This window comes from Monodelphis domestica, chromosome 8 (genome assembly GCF_027887165.1).
Source record: "Monodelphis domestica isolate mMonDom1 chromosome 8, mMonDom1.pri, whole genome shotgun sequence".
In the NCBI taxonomy this organism is placed as follows: Eukaryota; Metazoa; Chordata; class Mammalia; order Didelphimorphia; family Didelphidae; genus Monodelphis; species Monodelphis domestica.
The window spans coordinates 228,055,368-228,073,806 of record NC_077234.1 but is presented as its reverse complement, the minus strand read 5'-3'; the positions used below and the strand labels follow the sequence as shown (position 1 = coordinate 228,073,806).

Here is an 18,439-nt window from a genome sequence, read left to right as displayed (position 1 = left end):
CAGCCAGGAAGGACTTGGGTTTATATCTTACCTCTCACACATACTGATTGTGTAACCCTGGGCAAGTCTTGTTATTTCTCAGTCAGAGTGCTGGAGCCAGCTTGAATGGACATGTGAGAGCTAATTTTTAAATTTTTAGTGTGAGCATTTACATCTCAGAAATCTGCAGACTACAAATCACAGCTTGATTTATTGTTTTGTTTATCATCTGAACTTAAGCTATAAAGTTATAAAGAAAATATTAATGATGTAGATTAAACTTAAAAGTGTTTCCCAGGTACACCCGCCCCCCCCAAGAATTGATTCTCAAACATTTACTGGCACATCTCTATTCTCAGTGCTCTAAGCAACTCTTTAAAACTAACTTGCAGAGACTATTTTGACCTGCATTAATATAAGAATTTCCTCATCTGAGGCTTCCTTGTACTGATGAAATCACAGATCTGGTCCCTGTTTTCTATATTTATATAACCTCAATAAAATGTGAAGTTGCTTCTTTTTAAATTATATTTTATTTTTAACTTTTTTATTTAATTAACATTTTTTCCAGGGTTACATGATTCATGTTGTCTCCCTCCTCTCTTCCCTCCCAGCTCCCAGAGTTGACAAGCAATTCTCCTGGTTTTTACATATATTACCACTCAAAACCTATTTCTATTTCATTCATTTGTATAATAATCTTTTAAAACCAAAACCTCAAATCATGTACCCATATAAACAAGTGATAAATCATGTTTTCCTCTGGATTTCTGCTCCTACAGTTCTTTCTCTAGATGTAGTCAGCATTCTTTCTCCTGAGTCCCTCAGAATTGTCCTGGATCACTGCATTGCTGCTTGTAGAGAAGTCCATTATTTTCAATTGTTCCACAGTGTTTCAATTACTGTGTATAATGTTCTCCTGGTTTTACGTATTTCACTCTGCATCAATTTATGTAGTTCTTTTCAGTTCTTATAGGAATCTATCACGAATGTAAGCTTCTTGAATGTGGAGATTATTTTATTTTTGCCTTTGTGGTAGCAGAGATTTAACACAGTCCTTGGCACAAAGTATTTCATAAATGTTTGTTAACGAGTTGGTTCGAACCAACCAAATGTTTATCTTCATCATGACATCACACTGGCTGTCTTCTATTCTTGTTTCTCATAGGGAATACTTAATCCACTGCAAGGCTTTCTTTTCTCCTTGGCTTTTTATGGCTGGACTGGATGTCACCTGGACTTGAACTGTCACAAGAAAGAGATACAATGGGAATCTATGTCGACCTCAGCTGTGGAACATGCCTACACCTCACAAGTTGGCTCCTCCCTCAACTATGAAAACTATGCACCCAAGAAGACAGTGGTGGTGAATGGGCATAATTCTGATGAGGCACTAGGCATGCTGTCAGAAGGTAATATAACCAATTGCAGTGACATATTTCTCCCAAACTCTCCTATTTATCAAGGTTGGTAATCTCCACAGAACACATAGAGCCCATTTCTATTAGTGTGAGCCTAGAAAGGGTATCAGTTTTGTGATAACTGAACTCCAAAGTATACTACTGCTCATTTTCTCATTCTTCTCTGTGGGAGATACAGTATTTGTGTCTATAGTCAAATTGGAGCTGAAAGAAGTGGGATTGGATTATGGAATTTAAGAATAACTATGGAGACAGTTAGGTGGCACAGTGGATAGATAACCAGCTCTGGAGTTAGGACAACCTAGTTTCAAATCTGGTCTCAAACACTTCCTAGCTGTTTGACCCTGGGTCAGTCACTTAATCTCTTGTTTATCCCTTACCACTCTTCTGCCTTGGAACTGATACTTTGTAAGGGTTTTATAAAAAAAAAGAATACATATGTATATTAACACACATATATCTTTTATGTTATGTGTATATATGTATAGACATATATATGGATTCATATTCATATGTATTAGAATAGGTTCACTGTAGACAGTCTAACCTTTTTATAGTATAATTTTGCTTATTTATTAAACAGAATAGAATTGTTGGGGGGGTTTCCTTCTTTATGGCTCTTGTGCTTCCTGACACTGGAAATCTAAGATAAATGGTAACTCCATACTCTTTACTAATAAAATGTGCTCTCAGGAATTAGCACTGCAGCAGAGGCTCTTGGGTTACAGTATCGGTTTACTTCATTGACTGCCCTCCGATGTTTCAAACCAGTTACTCTTTAAAGACTCAGAATTGTGCTGTGAGATTTTAAACATTCTCATTTAAACATTGGAGAATTTCCCCCCCTTTTTTATTGTCATGCAAAGCACACTTCTATTTTGGTCATTGTTGTTAGAGCACACTCATACATAACCCAACCCCCAAATAAAACTAACGATATACTCATGTGAAAGACGACTCCAACAGTTCTTTCTCTGGAGGTGGACAGCATTCCCCATCATGAGTCTTTCAGGATTGTCCCAGATCATTGCATTGCTGAGAGTAACCACGTTTTCACAGATGATCATTGTCCAGTAGTGGTGTTATTGTGTACAGTGTTCTCCCAGTTCTGCTTATTTTGTTCTGCATCGGTTCCTGCAGATCTTTCCAACTTTTTCTGAAATCATCTTGCTTATCATTTCCATCACCAACATCTACCACAATGTGTTCAGTCATTCTCCAGTTGATGGGCATCCCTTTCATTTCTAATTCTTTGACATCATAAAAAGAGCAGCTATAAATATTTTTGTACAAGTAGGTCCTTTCCCCCTTTTCATTATTGCTTTGAGATACAGACCCAGCAGTGGTACTATGGGATCAAAGGGCATGTACAGTTTTATAGCCCTTTGGGTATAGTTGCAAATTGCCCTCCAGAATGGTTGGATTGACACTGGAGACATTTTCTCAGTATGTGTGGATGAGAGGGAGACACAAAGGGTGGAAATGGGGCCAAGAGAAAAGACAATATTTGATCATTAAAGCTGAGTCCTTTGACATTGTCTCAAGTAGATTCCTTACCTTCCTTGAAAATTTTAACTGCAGTGCATTCCCTTGGGAAAATTAGGATTACACAAAGGGAAAATCAAAATGATATCCAAGAGCATTGTTGCAAGATCTTTTTCCTTTGGAGCAACTGATATCCAAGTACTTTATTAGGACACCTTGTCTCACCTTGTATCTTTCCCCACTCAGGCTGTTCAGGTCTGGCAGAGGCTTGAACCCTAAAAAAGTGTCCATTCTTTGCACCAGCACGTTATTTAAATGGGAAAACAAAAGCAAAAACACCATTCTTGTTAGTGTGGAAGGACCTCGTGAAAATTTCAGGTTATTTTCAAATAGGTCTCTGGGAGGTTCCATCAGAAATTGGCTGATCTCTCAAGTCACATTTAGAGTTCTTTTCCCTTGCTTAGTCATGTGTGAGGGGGTGTTGTTTTTTTAGAGTGCTTCACTCTATGGATAAAAGAAATGGTGAAAGCCCTAAATACTTACTGTCTTAGCCTGACAGTGAGACTTGAAGAGAGTTTTGGCTAAAGCTAAAAGAAAGTCCTGTTTGTTTCTGAAATCAAGGATCTAGTACAAATATTTCACTGAGTGAAGGAGACTAAGGAGACAGAATTGTTGTTAGTCTATAAAAATTGCTGACCCCTCCCAGGGAAGGGACAAAATAATTAGAATTCGTTATAGTTTTGATTTGCTCCTTCTCCTTGCTTCTTTTTTTTTTAACTCTTACTTTCTGTTTAAGATTTGATACTATGTATTGGTTCTAAAGCAGAAGAGCAATAAGGGCTGGGCAATTGGAGTTAAGTGACTTGCCCAGGGTCACACAACTAGGAAGTGTCTGAGGCCAGATTTGTACCCAAAACCTCCCATCTCTAGGTTTGGCTCTCTATCACCTGAGCCACCTAGCTGTCCTAGTCCTTTTTAAAAAAAGTACCAGCTTCTTTTCTCAGCCACACATATATTCTAAATTTATTTATTTTAAAGTATTTTCCAAGGTTACATGATTCCTGTTCTCTCACTCCCCTTTTCTCTCCCCCCCTCCCAGAGCTGACAATCAGTTCCACTGGATTATACATGTATTATCACTCCACATATATATTCTAGAGCAATTTCCTGGTTCCTTTTCTTTCTGGAAAAGTTTGAGGAAGTTTTGATTTTTAAAAAATCAGAACAGCTTTGGGATGCCCCCTCGTTTAAGCTCTTTCTTATGTGGCAATTCCTTGCTTTTCACTAAACCTTCAAGTTTGAATGTCACGAGTGCTACATTTTGTTTTCAATCTCAGCAAAATCTATGCTGCTTCTTGGATTAGGGAAAGCAGGGGAGGAAATTCCTTTAGATGTTTTTTGAGTTCAGATAACTTTTTTAAAAGAAAAAAACTGCTGAAGCTTGACATGCCACAACTAACTCTCTATGAGAAATGGAAAACTACAGGGTTGGAAACAATTTCAGCTCTAATAAAGACTCTCCGACTGGTACGATAGTCCAAGACTCCACTGTTTCTCTTTGCTGGGTTTGGAGGCTGACCCTGGTGATCACTGGGGATATGGGCTTAGTTTGGAAAAGTAGAACATAAATCTGAGAAATCTAACACCTCTCTCAAAATTAGATTGTTAAAATGTGGGAGCAAACTAGTAGAAACATATTTGCTACCCACTGACTCTTTGAGTGGCCCTCAGAGAGGTCAAAGAAGTACTGGGAATAATACAACCAACTATAGTGGATATAGAATTAGCTTCAGAGTGAGAAAGATCTGGATTCAAATTCTGCTTATGATACATATTAACTATTTGACTCAAGACAAGTCACAATTTCATAAGACTGAAGAACAACTACTAATCTATATTGGTGGAGGGAGTTTCTTGCTTGGAAGTTCCTGATATTAGAGGAATCACAGGGTGTTCAAAAACAAAAGCAAAACTATTCTTTCAAGTTGGAAGATGTGGCTGGCTTCCCACTCACTGGTTTATAATCTTATCAAGACTGTTGTGTTCGAATGCCATAGTGGGCCTCCAAACATCTGCCTGAAATGTCCAACCTAATTTTTCAAAGACATAATTCAAGTTCTACTTAAAAAACATAATTATGTCTGGTTATATTCAGTGTTTATATAAAAAATTTTTTAAATCAAGCATAATTTGCTTAAAACTTTATTTTTAAAAGACTATTTCATTTAAATATTGAAGCATACTGAAAATTTTCTGCTACAGCCATCTAAATAATTAAAACATGGGAAAATGTTATATTTAAAAGTAAAATTAAGTATATTTCACAAATACTTTCCATGTGATTTCAAAATAACATTTATATTTAAAATATGCCATATTGTTGTTATTACAAAATAAAATGATTTCTTAAAACATTGTATTTTGAGTTGGACTTTTTAAGATTTTATTTTTTGTTATTCTGAACTTAGAAAAAATCAACAGATATGAACATTTCCATAAATGAAGAAAAACAGAAAGTGAATAGTATAAAACTGCAAATTTCTATTAGGCATAATTTGTCACATTTAAAGTATTTTCTTGACATTCCTTTCTCCTTTCTTTTTTTCCCCTTTATTGTCACTATTAACTAGCTTCTCAATCATCAACAAACTTCCTAAATGAAAATTCCTCCTTTGAAACCAAAAAAGAAAAAAACAACACACACACACACACACACACACACACACACAGAGAGAGAGAGAGAAGGATGGAGGGAGGGAGAAACAATAAGTAAAACACTCTATACATTGGCCATTTATGAAAATACATGTTTTATTACATACCTCTACTTCATCATTTCTCATTTCTCTTTCAAGAGGTAGAAAGCAATGCAATTATCAGTTACAAGACTAATGACAAAGGATGCTGTCTACCTCTTGAAAGATTGTTTTACTTGTTTCTTTCTTCGAAAAGGCAAGAAATTTAATATAGTTTAAACATTTGCAGTCCTGCAAAGAATTTCCATATTAGACCAAGGGAAAAGAAAACCCTGAAAAAAAAAAGTATGCTTTGATCAATTCTTTCTCTGGAGATAGCAGCCTTTATCATGAGTCATTTGGTACTACTGAGAATAGCTAAATTATTAGCAGTTGATCATTATACAATATTGCTGTTACTGTTAGTACATTTTCTTGATTTTGCTTATTTCACTTTGCAATAGTTCATATAAGTCTTTCCAGGTTTTTCTGAAAGGGTCCTGCTCATCATTTCTTATAGCATAATAGTAGTATTCCATCACAATCATATATCACAATTTGCTCAGCCATTCCCCAACTGTTGGGCTTCCTCTCAATTTCCAATTTTTTAACACCATAAAAATGCTTCTGGATTTAGTATACATAATTAACTTTACTTTTCTATTTATTTATTATTAGACATTTTTGATGATTACTTTTTGTCATATAGTTTGAGATCCAGTATGAGTAGGGCTCCTTTTCACTTGTTCCTTACTGTTTTCTTTAAGATTCTTGACATTTTGTTTCTCTTAATGAATTTTTAATTTTTTTATAATTTTATCAATTCTTCCTTAGTCTGATTAGTATGGCAGTGAATAAGTAAATTAATTCAGGAAGTTCTATTATTCTTATTATATTATAATCCAACTATGAATAGTTAACCGTATTTTTAATATTAGCTGTTATTTCTATAAATTATTTTTTCTAGATATATTCCTATGTTTCCTATATATGTTTTGGTAGGTGGGTTCTCAAAAACTGTACACATTGTGTAGTTATTTTGAAAAAGGTTTCTATCTTTTCCTGGTGAGTTTTGCTGGTAATATAGGGAAAGGCTGATGATTTGTGCAGGCTTATTCTATATCCTACTTTTCTGGAGTTATTGTTTCTATTAATTATTTAGTTGATTAAATCCTTAGGGATATACTTGTAGATATGTAGAAGAGATAAGTTTATTTTCTCAACCTCTTAATCTTTTTCAATTGATGTAACAATCACTTCTATAATAGTGTAAAAAAATAGTGGTGACAATGGATATACTTGTTTTACCCCTGATCTTTTTGGAAAAGCTTCTACCATTTCTTCATTATGTAGAGAAAGTTGGCTCTTTTTGTTGTTATTTGTTTTTTAAACCCTTATAACCCTTAAACCCTTTTAAACCTTTAAACCCTTACTTAGAATACATCTTAGAATCAATCCTGTGTATGGGTTCCAAAGTAGAAGAGGATTAAGGACTAGACAATGAGAGTCAAGTGGCTTGACCTAGGTCACACAGCTAGGAAATATCAGATTTAAACCTTGGACCTCTCATCTTGAGTCCTGGCTCTCAATCCACTGAGCCACCCAGCTGCCCTGGCTCTTTGTTTTTAATAGAAATTATTTGCCACATTAAGGAAAAGTCTAGTCATTACTGTGTTTTAATTTTTTGAAACATTAAAGATTGTTGTGTTTTGTGAAAAACTCCATTTATTTTTGTTATCATGTGAATTTCATCATTTGTTATTAATACCACTTATTTTATTTGTAGTTTTTCTTCTATTGAGCCAATCTAGTATACCTGGGATCAATCAAATTTGGTTTCCATATGAGCTTTTAAATATGCTGTTATAGCCTTTTGCTAGTACTTTATTCAATATTTTTTTTTGCACTGAGATTAATTATGAATATTGGGACCATACTTGTTTTTCTTCTTCTTGCCTTTGTTTTTCCCTGGTATAGGCATAAAGAAAACATTTTTTCCCAATTGAATTAATGTGGTTGTATCTCTCCTTTTTCCTATACTCCTTCAAAGGTTACATAAAATTTGATTTAAATTTGTTTAGAATATCTGCTAAAATTTACTTGAAAAGCCTTCTGCTCCTTTTTAAAAATTCATTTATGACTTCAACTTTTTTTCTGAGATTGAATAATTTGGATTCTCTACTTCTTGCACTGTTAATTTGTGTGTTTTACATTCATTTATGTTCATCTATTTCATTTAAATTATCTATTTAGTTAATAATAATAATGATTTATTTTATATAGTACTTACTATGTGTGAGGAACTATGCTAAATACTTTACAAATATTATGTCATTTGATCTTTACAAAAAAACATTTTTATGCTCATTTTGAGGCTAGCAGAGATTGTGACTTGTCCAGGATCCCCCAACTAGTAAATGTCAGACTGAATATGAACTCAAGTCTTCCTGATACTAGCCCTCATGCTTTATCCACTGTACCACTTAGTTGCCCCAATTCTATTGGCATCCAAGTGTACTCAATAATTTGTAGTTATTTTTTTTACATTTTATATAATTTCTCCCTTTTTGCTTTTGATATTTGCAATTTTATTTTCTCCTTTTTAATTAGATATTTATTTTATGAGTTTATTTTTCTATCCCTAAAGTAGCCAGGGAAACATAAAGGAGGTGAAGTGAATAACCTATCTTATATCTTAATAGAAGCTTTAGAGTCTGAAATGTGCTGCTTCTAGCATCCTTCTCAGATCTCTCGTGCACATACATACACACTTTAAAAAGTTTAACAAGTTTTAGTACTATTTTGTGCCTTGTTTCTCTGCTTTGCTTCTTATTTTCTAAATGTTTTCTAGCTAACTTTGTAACCCCAGGTAAGTCACATTTCAGTGCTCCAGGCAATTCATTAAGCCTATAAGACGTAGAATGGTTATGAATTCACACTAATATTGGGAGTTTCCTCACTGAGAATTCCCTATAGCAAGGAAATCAGAGGTTTGAGCAAAAAAAAAAAAAATCCTATAATCATTTTGGATGAAATCATAAAAATGACTTTAGGAAAAACCATTTCAAGTCATTGCTTTTACCATTGCCAATCCTTAATTTGTATTTATAGGCACATATCTGAATTTTTAGGGTTGTCATATTATTATTTGAAAATTGATGATAACATTTTTATAACACTTAAAGGTTAACAAAGTGCTTTTCTCACAACTGGGTAAAGCATATAAAGATTATTATCCCCATTTTTTCTTATCATACAGTTCCCTAATTTTTTACTCCCTTTCTTTTTCAAAATTTCTTATTGGTTAAATGTTGCAGCCAACTCCCCTCACCATGCATCATTCCATTGCCCTTTGTGTGATATTCATTTTTAGTTAGACTGTTGGGTCCATGTCTTAACTGCTATACAATTACACAATTAGAATGCACCAAGAAAATTTATGAGAGAAAGAGAAATTAGGCTGGTCATATGGCCAGGATAAGAAAAGATAAGCAGACAATCAATGTATTCCACTGGCATTCTCATGATGTTAGACGAAATCAAGGAAGACCTCTGACATGTTGAGAGGTCCCCATGTGGCAAATTCAAGGAAGGCTATTGACAAAGGGCCACATGGGATGGGCTACAAGCTGCATCATTGGAGGGAATAGCCAAATCAACGAGACAGCAGATTGTTTAAAGTATAGTATATCCATCCCCCTTTTTACAGATGAACAAGCTGAGGACGACTGAATGAGGATTTGAATGATGTAAGAATAAATGTCACATTCTGAAACCTGTCAGATTAGACAATGGACACATCAGCAGAATTTTCCAAGTAGATCTGAAAATCTCTTGCTAGAGTAGAGAAGAGAGTGATAGAGACAGAGATTCAGTCCATCAGGTAGGTAGTATCGACAAAATGAAATGTGAAATAAGAACTCTCCAGGGCATAATTAGAGTTCCAAGTCTTGTTAAACTACTTAAAGTTGGTATGTATGTGTATGTGTACGAGTGAATGTATGTGTGTATGTGTGTGTGTTTGGTGGTGGTCTGGAAAGGATACTTTCGGAAGGGGACTGCTGGTGTTGTTGAAAACACATCCTTTCTTCAAATGAAGTTGTGTCATTCTCCTGGAACTGCTTCTTCTAGACCTCGCTGGTATTAACATTCCTCCTTCTCCTCCTCCCACAGGATCTGTTTGTTTGTACAGATCACATACATTTTTATCTGTACAGAGTTTCTCTCAAGGGAGGCCTGTGGGTCATTATTTTTAAAAGACTTGTCTAGACGTAGATGAAGAATAGCTCTAGCCAGGATGGGGCATTCCATCGAGAGTGCCTACATTGCCTACATCTCTTGAGGGCTGACATTTTCAACAAATTTAGTAGCTCCTAACTTCCATATATCTCTCGCTTGATTTTTTTCTCCCTAAATGGACACTACTATTAGTACTAAATTCTCACCAAATTTTCACTTTCATCAAAGATTGATAGGGTTTTACCAAACCAATTTATGAGCTGGAGGGAATTTTTTAAAGAGTTTGTTGATATCCCAGGGTCTTCTATGTTAACTGTTCTAAGTCTCGGCATTCTGCTATTGGTACATGCTAAGAAATTAACAGGGTGATAGGGTAAACGTAGCATGCATTTTATATCTGTGCCAATTGAAACTATTGAAGACAAAGTACTTTTAAATCAGGAAACTTAGGACAGCTCCAAAGATATATAGACCTGGAACTCTGAAAGCCCAAGAGACCTGCCATGACTCAGGGGTATGTTAGAAAGGTTTATTGTGGGACTAGGCCAATTCTTCTGTTTGTTTTTTTGTTTGTTTGTATTTGGTAATTGTTTTTATTGGAATTTCAATTAAACTTGAGGGTTATATTTTTTAGTTTTAATCTTTTTGTTGCCATTTATTTTACATATAACATATAACAATAATATATGATTTGTTATAAATATGTAATAAATTCTTATAAATATGCTTATCCAAGAGAAACTGAGTAATATGATATAGGATATACATTTATTATCATAAAATACATATTTCCCTCTTTGTCATGTTGTGAAACAAGATACATATCGCTTATACTAGAGTTTTGCATAGGACTTTATGAAAATAAATTTTTTTTGTAGATTCAATGTGGCCCACAATGCCCGAAGACAACTTTCACAATAGAAGGAAAGATTTCACTAATCATAAAAATCACCACATTGATTATCTCACACATCTGTCTTTCAGGTGATAATTTTTTTAACTTAAATTTGATTTTTTTAATTAAGAAGTATTTATTTTCTCCCCCCCCCCCAAGAATAAGAATAAAATCCTTGTCACCAAAATGCATAGTCAAGCAAAACAAATTTCCATAAATGTCATGCCCAGGTATGTATCCTTTTGCACGAATAGTCCATCATTTCTTTGTTAGGAGATAAGCAGTATTCTTCATCATTTTTGAAGCAAATGGATGATGCAGTGGGTAAGTGTGTTGGCCTTGGCATCAGGAAGACCTGAATTTGAATCTTGTAGTAGACACTAACTTTGTGATCCATAATCTCTTTCAGCCTTGGTTTCCCTATCTGTAAAATGGAGATAATAATAGCACCTACCTCACAGAGTTGTAAAATAACATATGTAAAGCACTTTGCAAATTTCAAAACTAGTTATTTTTATTATGTATTGTATAATTATGTATTTATGTATAAAAGTATATGTTTTATATATTATTGTTTTTATCATAATCAGTTCTCTAGAAATGGATCATTGCTTTGGAGTTCTTAACAGTGTTGGAAAACTAAAAAACTTTCAAAGTCTGTTATTATTATATTATGCTATTATTATTTAAGGTGTTCTCAGAGTCAGATGATATTGTATAGACCAACTTTCAATTGGATTCAACAAACATCTACTCTGTGCCACGTACGATGCAAAGAGCATGTTTTCAAAGATATTAACTCATAAGAATTCTCCACAACTATCCATATAGTTTGTCTTGAACTTGTTTCTTGAGAGCACAAAACTGATTCTGAGATGGTGTATGCAATTTATTTTTAAAATACCATTGTTTCAAAAGGTCAATGCTAGCAGCAAAAATGGTGGGGTGGCGGCAGCTCAGCAATGAAGTTCCACCCTTATTTCTAGTGGTTAGCACCAGAGTTTGCAAATAAGAAAGATAAGTGAAGCCACATGTGGAAAACCTGGAAAAAGAGCCACTCCTCCAGCTTTCCATTTTCTCTGTGAGCCCAGAAGAGCCTATAGCTAATGGCAAAGCTGACTGGTGTTTCATGGGTACCTGGAGCATCCAAGCCCAACTTTCCTGGAGAATTTCTCTTTATTGTGGTAAGGTAACTTATCTGAAAGGCCTGTTCTCTCCTCCTGGGGTCATTGGCAAAGCTGTTCTTGATGGAGCATTTAGGCTAAATATATGGACCCTTTCCCATCCCTGTTTCCTGCCATGATGCTTGAGTGGGTTTTTCTTTTTAGCCACTCATCCTCGCAGTAACTTCATCTAGTAAATGCCTTCAGGACAGAGGCTTTATCCTGGGGCCCAGAAAGAACCAATCCAGACAACGTGGATTCTCAGGGGATCGGGCTCCAGAGATATAGGCTTTCTCATCACAGTATCCTGCTGTCACCCCTTGAAACTAAAGCCCGGGTCCTGCCAGTGCAGGTGGCCTGCTGGAGTGGAGCTGTTATGGGGACACAAAGAAAGACATACAACAAGGCTATCGACTCTACGGGATGGCCAGATCAAATTCAGTGCCTTGATTTGAGTCCAGGAGCAGAGAAGGAGCCAAGCTTAGCTATCATATGTTCACTGGCTCTGACATCCGTTGAGGGCTGGCAGCTGTGTCAACTGTGAATCAGAAGGCTTTTCAAAGGGCATAGCCAGCAGAGCCTCCTTCAGAAATTAGACAGAAGGATAAAGAAGACGATTTTAATAACTCCTGATCCTTAATGGAACATTATGCCCGCCGAGGCTACTCCATCCAGTTAGGACTTGGAGGATGTAGTTAATCAGGAAAACTCATTCTTCTAAGGGTGCTTATGCCAAGTGGCACTAGGGGGCGATAGTGATCCAATTCAATTCATCATGCGAAGTTTTTCCCCTGAAAAACAGAAGCAGGGCTTTCCTGATAATGCCATGAAGACATAAGAGTTAGGATGAGTTCGGAGGAAAGTTCTTCAGCTTTTTGTCCCTCTCTCGAAGTGTTTTCATCTGTTTGCAATAGCTTAGCTGTGATCCTCCCTGCTTAGTTTAGATGGCTCTTGCCTCCTGGACCCTTCTAGCTAATCGTTGGTCTACCAAATAGCCATCTAAGGAAATATTTAGGATTAGAATGAAAACATCAGGGAAACCCACTTAAAGAGCAAATAATTACCAAACTAAACATCAGAGGATTTCATCTGAGCAAGTTCAATGTTCATAGTTTTTCTCTGGGCCTCCCACCGCCTCACACATCCCCATTGTTCCTCTAAAAACAAAACAAAGAGCCTGGCTCCTTAAGGAAACCAAAGGAGAGTTGGGAAGGGGGAGGACGAGATGAGGAGAGCTTAGAAAACTCCTTGAAAACTGTAGTTTTTAGTGATTTCTACAAGATGAAGGCATGGATGGGAATGTCCTCGGGTCAGACATAGATCATTTGACCCCATGTGACATGACAATCCAGGCTTTTGGAAAAAAACAAACCCACAAACTCATGGAAGTTCCCATGAGCTCAGGACTTCAGAAACATGGGTTCAGGCAGGGTCATAAACAGCTTATGATGTTGTGCCACAAGCCTTTCCTCCTGCAGGAATGCAACTGCAGAACTCTCAGGACTCTCCAGAGGTCATCATTCCCTGCCTTCAGAGAAAGTGGTCTTCCCTCTTTTGGATGGCTAGACACCTCTTCCATCCTTCCTTTTATCTAACTTGGAATCCTCCTATAGAAAGTCAAATCCCTGCATCTATTCTTGACCATGACAGGAAACAGCTGTCTCTTGTACTTCCTGGAATAGCCTTTCCTCCACCTAGAACCTGCCTTGCCTCTTTCAGCTCTAAGTTCCCCAACCTCTCTTCATAAATGTCCCCTTTTTAACCCTTTAATCACCTACTGTCATCCTATGAACTCTGGGAAAATTCTCCACATCTTTTTAAAAATACGTAATGCTACCCTGAACATGATACTGTGAGGGTAGGGCTTGACTGGTGCTAGTTCATCTCAGAGGAATCACCTTTTAGATATAATATCCTGACATCAGATATGTGTCTCCATAGCAACAGCGCTAAAATGCATTGTGGAGTTCACTGCACAATGAAACCATTCTTGTCTTGACATTATGTCTAATCTTCTCTTACTAATGTGCAACAAAAGCCACAGAATCATAGAATTTGAAAGCTGTAAGGGGCATTAGTGTCATTTAGTCCACATCAAGTGAAAAGAATCCCTGTGCTCACAAACTTAACAAATGGTCATCCAGCCACTGGGTGAAGCCTACCATCTCCAGGCAACCCAATCCACTTTCTTTTCTTTCTTTCTTTTTTTTTTAAAGAAAATCCTTGAGCAATAATATAGGTATAACTCAGTGAAATTGCTTGGCAACTCTGGGAGGGGAAAGGGAAGAAGGAAGGGAGACAAGAAGAATCATGTAACCATGGAAAAATTTTAAAGAACAAGAAAAACCTTTACCTTCTTTCTTAGAATCAATACTGTGTATTGGTTACAAGGTGGGAAGAGTAGTAAGGGCTAGGCAATGGGGGTTAAGAGCCTTGCCCTGGGTCATACAGCTAGGAAGAATTTCAGACTAAATTTGAACCCAGGGTCTCCTCCTATCTCTGGTCCTGCCTCTCATTCCAGTGAGCCACCTACCTGCCCTCCTCCCCAGTCCCCTTTAAAAAATCTTTATCTCCTGTTTTAGAATTGATACTAAGTATCAGTTCCAAGGCAGAAGAACTGTGGGGGCTTGGTAATTGGGATTAAATGACTTGCCTAAGGTCACCCAGCTAGGAAATGTCTGAGTTCAGATTTGAACCTAGGACTTCCTGTTTCTCAGCTTGGCTCTCAATCTACTAAGCCACATAGTTCTCCCTAACCCAGTCCACTTTTGTACAGCTCCCATTTCCACAAAAGCCTATAATGCTTCACCCACTGAACTTTTCTTTTGATGATACTTTGCATCCTTACTTTTGGAATCTTGAAGCCACTTCTTAAGGATGATTGTCCAAAGTGAAGACCATGGCACCCACGGGGTGGGGGTGGGGGGGCAGGCATAGCCTGACCCTAAGGGGTATATAATTAACTAATTGCAGGGTCAGATGATAGGGCTGTATCTTACCCCTCCCATTATAGCAAACCTAGGCTCATTTACAACATAGCTATCCCACTCCCTGCACCCATTATAGCCCAACACTTCCCATCTCTCCTCATTTCCTTCCCTTGGGTGGTCTGATGTTGTTGGGTCCTCAGGACAGTGGTACCCAGGTGCCCACACTACCTGGGCAAAATGCCTGCTTTGAATACAGCAGCTCTCAAAGCCCAAACACTACTGTATAGAGGCAAATGCCTTCTTTCTTGTGGTCAGCATAGGCACACTCGCAAAATACAGACATCCTTGAAGCTTTCAGGTACTAGCTAGTTTGTTCAAATTGATGCCATTCACGAATGCCAACAAACTCTCTATTGGGAGAAATATTAAAGAGTTTCAGATCCAGAACAGATTCGTGAATACACGGTCTCTCCCCAGTTGACTTCATATCTTTGGCAATCACTGGATGAGTACAAGCTTTTAATGAGTTTGCTACCTGCTTACTAGTGGCGTTGTAAATCAGAGGTATAACTATGAAATAATTCAACAGGTGTTTCTTAAATGTTTGCTCTAAGAAAATTCTGCCAGCAGAGACACAAAGTTCAGATAAGATTCGATTCCTGTCTGAAAGCAACTTGCAGTCCAGTAGCTAATAAATTTCTTTAAAACAAACAAACAAAAAACATGCCTCCAAATCAACTTGGGAGGGAATAAATTTATTCCAACAATAACATTTCTGGAGTGCCTCATCTAGATCTGCCATTAGGGCAATTTATGAGCCCGACATGAAAATTAGTTTCAATACTTTATATTTTTTTCTGGGAAAGCATCAAAAACTCTATTGTTAATCTTGATTATCCACATTATTTACCAGACTCTAAGCCAGATGACTTTTGGCTGTTTCTGAAGATCAAACCCACCCTCTAAAAGCAGCTGGTAAATATCAGAGCTGAGACTTAAATTCAGATCTTCTGACTGCGATTTGTTTTTTCTTTATACCAAACTTTCTCTTTCTGTGGAAGGAAAGTTGGATTAACAAGGTTGCAGGTATAACTGCCCTAGCACCCAGTGTGCCAAGTTGTAGATCCTTGAATGAATCTCAGCTCTGATACTTACCAGCTGTTTTTTTTTTTTTTCAGGGTGTGTCTGATCTTTGGAAACAACCAAAAGTCATCAGGCTTCAAGTCTGGTGAATAAATAATGTGGAGAGTTAAGATGAACAATAGTTGGTCCTTTACTAAGCAAAAATATAAGTGGGAAATACAGCTTCTCTCGTGCCTAAAACGTGAAATGGTAGACAGTAAGCATTAAATGTTCCTTGAATGATGTTGTTGAATGTTTCCTGGCCAGTCCACAAAGCCATTATTCTGCCAGGATCTGTCCTGTCACTCAGGTATAGAAAAAGCAACATCTTCTCATTGGTTATGTCAGTCCTACAGATTTTAAGTGAAACCAGCAAATCAAAACCATTTGGGTTTGAGCATAAGGAACATTTGAAGAGCTCAGCTGCCAAAGCATCAAGAGGACCCAGAAAGGACTGTCAGTAACAGAGTCCTTTCTCCTTTTCCCCCAGGTTCTGATGCCAGCACAATTGAAATTCACATTGCAAGTGGGGCCCAAAACTTAAATGCTGCTGTTGCTGCTGCTGCTGCTGCTGCTGCTGCTCCAGAGGGAAGCAAGGGGAAATCATGAATGGCAACTGTTGGAGGGCCAAGAGGCTCCCATCCCAAATTCCTAAGAGCATTGCCAAGGTTTCCTGCTCTTTGGAGCAACGTCTCCTTCCCATCAGCTTCACTGCCACACTGTTACTATTACCTTCACCCCCTTCCCCATTCCCCTGCTTCTAAAAAGTTTCTAACTTTTCCCTCACTCAAAAAAAAAAAAAATCACTTTCAGGGGAGATGAATGAACTGTGCCTGGAAATAGAAGAGCTAACTTGAGCTTTCCCTTGTAAATGAGCTGTGCATCATCTTATCTCAGCAATGTCACTCCCAGGCAGTTTTCACAAGCTGGCTAGAAGCCAAGAGCTTGCTCCAAATCCTTTCCTGGAAAAATAAAGTGGTTTTAACTCGGCCTGCAAGGTTTCCAGTTTTCTTCAAGGACAACCTTACAAGGAAGCTTGTCTGGATTGACCCTGGTCATGAATGAGATTACAGTGATGACAAACAACAGCAACACAGTGTATTTTCAGCAAGATAAATCAGATCATGGTGGAATTGTAGATCATGGTCTCTGTGCTACCATATTTGGTGGGGGAGAAGATGGCTTGTTTTGATGACAAAGCTAGTTTTTGTCCCTGACACCGTCTTGAGCAATAATGTTTTCAGAAGGACCCTTAGGACCTCTCTATAACTATGATCCCTGTAATATTAACTGATAGAACCAGGAAGAGAGTGGATCCCATATTAGCCAGTTACAAAGTAAAAAGCAGTACAGAAACAGGGGAGGTCCTGGGATCAAATCTTGTCTCGGACACTTCCAAACTGTGTGACATTGGGCAAGTCATTTAACCCAGTGCCTAGTCCTTATTGCTCTTCTGCCTTGGAATCAAAACACAGTATTGATTCTAAAACAGAGGGCAAAAGTTTTTTAAAAGATATAAAGGTAAAAGAGAGCCCTTGCAGAAATGCTAGAACATGTATGTTGCAAAATGATAATTTTAAAAAATTAATCAAAATAATAGAAGTGAAGAAAGTCTTATAGTTTCAGAACATTAAACCTTATTATTTTCTATTTTTACATCCCCTTCATCTAAATATATCTCCTTCCTTCTCCCAAAGCCATTCCTTAAAACAGAATAACAAAAAAATTGGAAAAAAAAGAGGAAGAGAAAATCATTTCAGCAAAAATAACTACTATTATCTATTGAGTTCACAGTGCCTGACACTTAGTGAACATTTAATAGATGCTTGTTCATTAACTGATTAAATCTGACTGTATATGCCATGTTCCACATCAATATTCCCCCAACTCTGCAAACAAGAGTTTATAGGATCATTGATTTGGAGCTGAAAGGGAGCAACTTTCCTGGGAAATCAAATGAGAGGCAGCTTTTTCCTCACTTTCCAAAGGCGAGGCCAGAACATTATGATTGCATACTATTCAATTTGGGATTTTATTATTTTTATTACATTTTTATAGTTAAATATACTGCTTTCCCTCATTCTGCTTACTTTACTTTGCATCAGTTCATAGAAGTTCATTTAAGTACTTCTCTGTATTCTTCAGATTTATTGTTTCTTCTGGCACAGTAACATTTTTTTTTACATTGATGTATCATTCCCCAAACAATGGTCATCTATTTTGTTTCTGGTACTTTGGTACTTGATATTCCTTCTTTTTTAAATGTTTAATTAATTTATTTTTTAAATTTTATTTAGTCAATTTGGAACATTATTCCTTGGTTACAAGAATCATATTGTTTCCCTCCCTCCCCTTACCTCACCCTTCCTGTAGCTGACGTGCAATTCCACTGAGTATTACATGTGTCCTTGATCAGAACCTATTTCCATGTTGTTGATGTTGGCACTAGGATGTGTAATAGATAGATATT

The 18,439-nt window shown here is 36.9% G+C and overlaps 1 protein-coding gene across 1 annotated transcript in view; it reads left to right on the top strand.

The window, feature by feature from the left end:
• The window catches only part of GPR143 (G protein-coupled receptor 143), a 57,170-nt gene extending 39,601 nt beyond the window's left edge, over positions 1 to 17,569 (top strand). The window contains exons 8-9 of the mRNA XM_007500946.3: positions 1,148 to 1,391; positions 16,460 to 17,569. Coding sequence (XP_007501008.2) covers positions 1,148 to 1,391; positions 16,460 to 16,578 — 363 coding nt within the window. The 3' untranslated portion in view covers positions 16,579 to 17,569. The remainder of the gene's footprint in view (positions 1 to 1,147; positions 1,392 to 16,459) is intronic.
• Positions 17,570 to 18,439: the final 870 nt, after the last annotated feature.